This window comes from Spermophilus citellus (genome assembly GCF_964194105.1).
Source record: "Spermophilus citellus genome assembly, chromosome: 18".
Taxonomy (NCBI): Eukaryota; Metazoa; Chordata; class Mammalia; order Rodentia; family Sciuridae; genus Spermophilus; species Spermophilus citellus.
Genome location: NC_138200.1, coordinates 51,533,999 through 51,537,577, shown reverse-complemented (window position 1 = coordinate 51,537,577; position 3,579 = coordinate 51,533,999). Strand labels below are relative to the sequence as shown.

At 49.0% G+C, this 3,579-nt stretch overlaps 1 protein-coding gene across 1 annotated transcript; it reads left to right on the top strand.

The window, feature by feature from the left end:
• Window positions 1-457: 457 nt before the first annotated feature.
• CIAO2B (cytosolic iron-sulfur assembly component 2B) lies at window positions 458-2,963 on the top strand. The gene is made up of 5 exons (XM_081274694.1): window positions 458-658; window positions 816-893; window positions 1,156-1,281; window positions 2,132-2,177; window positions 2,727-2,963. The coding sequence occupies exons 1-5, from the start codon at window positions 512-514 to the stop codon at window positions 2,822-2,824; spliced, it is 495 nt and encodes a 164-aa protein (XP_081130820.1). The 5' UTR covers window positions 458-511; the 3' UTR covers window positions 2,825-2,963.
• The last annotated feature ends 616 nt before the right edge of the window (window positions 2,964-3,579 follow it).

Below are 3,579 nucleotides of genomic sequence, written 5' to 3'. Positions count from 1 at the left end.
AAAACTGGTGCGGGGCTCAACCTCAGCTGTCAGTGCCCTCCGACAACTGGGCCGTGGCCTCCGCGTTCCAGCTCCCAACCCGCTCGCAGTGTCCAGCGTCGCCGGGTCCCTTCTCAGCCCGTTTGCGATAATTGTCAGTTATTTCCTGGTCCGAGTAACCAGTACGTCAAAGCCTAGTTCTTAGCTAGGCAGCGGCTCCTGCAATCCCGAGGCTGAGGCAGAGGATAGCAAACTTGAGGCCAGCCTGGGCAACCTAGCGATACCCTGTTTAAAAATAAAATATAAAAAGGGATGTAGCTCAGTGGTGGAGCACCCCTGGGATCAACTCCCAGAATCGAGGATAAGAGACGGCGGAGCAGCCAACAGTTCTCTGAAACCCGGGGCTGAGAACTCGCAGCGCCGCTTGTCCCTCGCGTGACCCCGTAAAGACGCCCCGCCCTCTTCCCGTTCCCAGGAAGTGCGCCAGTAGGAGCGGAAGAGCTTACTGACTCGGGTCGACAGCGGTTCCGGCATGGTGGGCGGCGGTAGCGGAGTGGGCGGTGGCCTCCTGGAGAACGCTAACCCCCTCATCTATGAGCGCTCTGGGGAGCGGCCGGTGACGGCGGGCGAGGAAGACGAGCAGGTTCCCGACAGCATCGATGCGCGGGAGATCTTTGATATCCGCCGCTGCTGGGCGCGGGGGGGTTTGGGGGTCTTGGGGCAGACGGAGAAGTGATGTCCAGCAGCTGATGGAGGAGTATTCTGGCCAGGTATTCCTGGCGGAGGGTTCTGAGTGGCCAAAAACACACAAGTCCGTTTTCCTTCACTTGACACATCTTATTCGCTCCATCAATGACCCGGAGCATCCACTGACACTAGAGGAATTGAACGTAGTAGAGCAAGTTCGGGTTCAGGTGAGTCACTTCCAGTGTCAGAGGGGAGCAACCTGTTCGGGAGAGTCAGAAAGGCTCCTCTGTATATCAGGGAATGGCTTTCAGCATAGGGACATTTAGGGGTATATTTGGGAGGAGGATTGTCTGAAGGATTGATGGAGGAGGAGGATTGATGAAACTGAAGCCCATAAAGTATAGGTGACTTGTCCAAAGCAACAAACCAAGAAGAGGGCCTCTGGACTGGGTATGGCCATGATCCTTGACATCTCCCCCCCACTGCCAGGTTAGCGACCCCGAAAGCACAGTGGCAGTGGCCTTCACGCCCACCATTCCACACTGCAGCATGGCCACCCTGATTGGCTTGTCCATCAAAGTCAAGCTTCTGCGCTCACTTCCCCAGCGTTTCAAGGTCAGTTCATTTTGAGACTTGAGGGTGAAATGTCTTGGTCTGCTACTGGGGAAAAAGAAAAGGGAGAGAATGAACTTGAAGAGAACATCAGAGTGGAGTCTGGAAGGATCCCAACTAGTTGAGAACTGAAAGGAAACTTTCTAACTTGATATGACAAAAATTAAAAATTGTGATCTGGTGCCGGGCATGGTGAAGCATGCCTATTATCCCAGTGACTTAGGAGACTGAGGCAGGGGGATTGCAAGTTCAAGGCCAGCCTCAGCAACTTAATGAGACCCTGCTCAAAAGAAAAATAACAAGGGCTGGGGATGTGCCTCATGGTTTTTCAAAAATTGTGATCTAGAAAGTGCAGAAAGTAGTGAGGAGTGTGGCAGAAGGGATATAAGGAGCTGCACATGAATTTGGATTAAGGATGGGGCACAGACATTTATTTATGTATGTATGTATGTATGTATGTAGGTATGTCCTGGGGATTGAACCTAGGAGTGCATTACCACTGAGCCACATCCCCAGTTCTTTTTAGTTTTATTTTGAGACAGGATCTCACTAAGCTGGGGAGGCTGACCTCAAACTTGGAATCATCCTGCCTCAGGCTCCCAAGTCTTTGGGATTACAGGCATATGCCATCATGCCCAGCTTAGGCAGGCCTTTAAATCAACAGTTGTTGACCAGTTCTTTGGGTAGAGTTGGAGTGGTTGTGGATTGGTTAGAGGGGTAATGGAAGGGCCAGAATCCAGGGGTGGATTGGGAGGAAGGCTCAGTTGGAGATGGTGCCTGAGGGTTTTGTTGAAGGGGCAGAAGGGGGACTGATGGGTGGTACCCACTCAGGCTCAGGTTATCTCCTTTCCAGATGGATGTGCACATCACACCAGGGACCCATGCCTCGGAGCATGCAGGTAAGTGTGGGCTGGGGGTGAGGATGGTGTGCCAGGGCTCTAAGCTGTCTGAAGCTTCTCTCACCACAAAGGTTTATAGGCCAACATTGGGGGCGGGGGACTGAGTGAGGGAAATTGCCAGATTCTTTTCAGTGAAGGTGGTGACCCAGACCAAAGCTAGCCTGACTCAAGTCTCCTGCTTACCATATACTTCCCTCCTGCACTCCTCAAGTATGTAAGATCAGTATTGGAGGTAGACATGAGCAGCCGGGTGAGAAGCGTCCTAAAGAAGGCAGGATAGGTGTCAACTCAGGTTATTGGGGTACCCTAATCAAGGGTCCTGGGAAGGATGGGACAGAAGAGCCTTATTGGTGGGGACATACTATTCTAAAGCTCAGAGGTGGACTGGCTGGTAGCCTGGTCAGAGCTTGGCTTTGTGTGTGTGAGAGAGAAACTGGGGATTGAACTCAGGACTTTGCGTATGCTAGGCAAGTGCTCTACCACTGAGTTATATCCCCAGCTCAGAGAGCATGGCTTTGATTCTGCCTTTCTCACTCCTCCCCGACCCAGTGAACAAACAGCTTGCAGATAAGGAGCGAGTTGCAGCTGCCCTAGAGAACACTCACCTGCTGGAGGTTGTGAATCAGTGCCTGTCAGCCCGCTCCTGAGCCTGACTTTGGCCCTCAGCCTGCACACCAGTGTCCTGGCCTCAGCTTCACCCAAGGCTTATGGCTTGTTTTCTTGAATCATAGATGATGAGAAACTAACATTTTGCATTTTGTAATAAACCCTTAATTTATATTCATTTCCCATCATGCCTTAGCATCTTTCATCTTGGCGGAGTCACTTGGGATTTGGGAGAGGGTAGTTATAATGGGTGCCTATGTAGGGCAGATCAAAGATTTGTGGTTCTTTACTTGTTTTAAAAATCTCTCCCAGTGTTTTGATTAGGGACTAAAGTTAAAATTATACAAAAAAAACCCTGAAAGAGTAATATGTGAATATACCTTTATATCAAACACCATCAGAAAAATCAATAAAAATAAGATAAAATAGAATAAACTGCCTTACCATAACCACATCCAGTTTTTGAAGAATGTTAGACAATGTGAAGACTGAGAGTTCTAATCTGTGTGTTAATTTCTCAATAAGTCATAGTTAATCACAAAAAAAACCCCACCATCAGTAGATCCAACAATTGTTGCCCTGTTATAACACTGGCCTTATTTATATGTGTGCATATAAATGTAAGGATATTTGAGAGTAATTTACAGAGACATGACCTTTCATTTTGACATCTATATAAGATAAACCTGTATAGTCACAGCACTTTTTTTTTTTCTTTGCAGTACTGGGAATTGAACCCAGGGGCACTTTACCAGAGCTACATCCCCAGCCCTTTTATTTTGAGACAGAGTCTCAC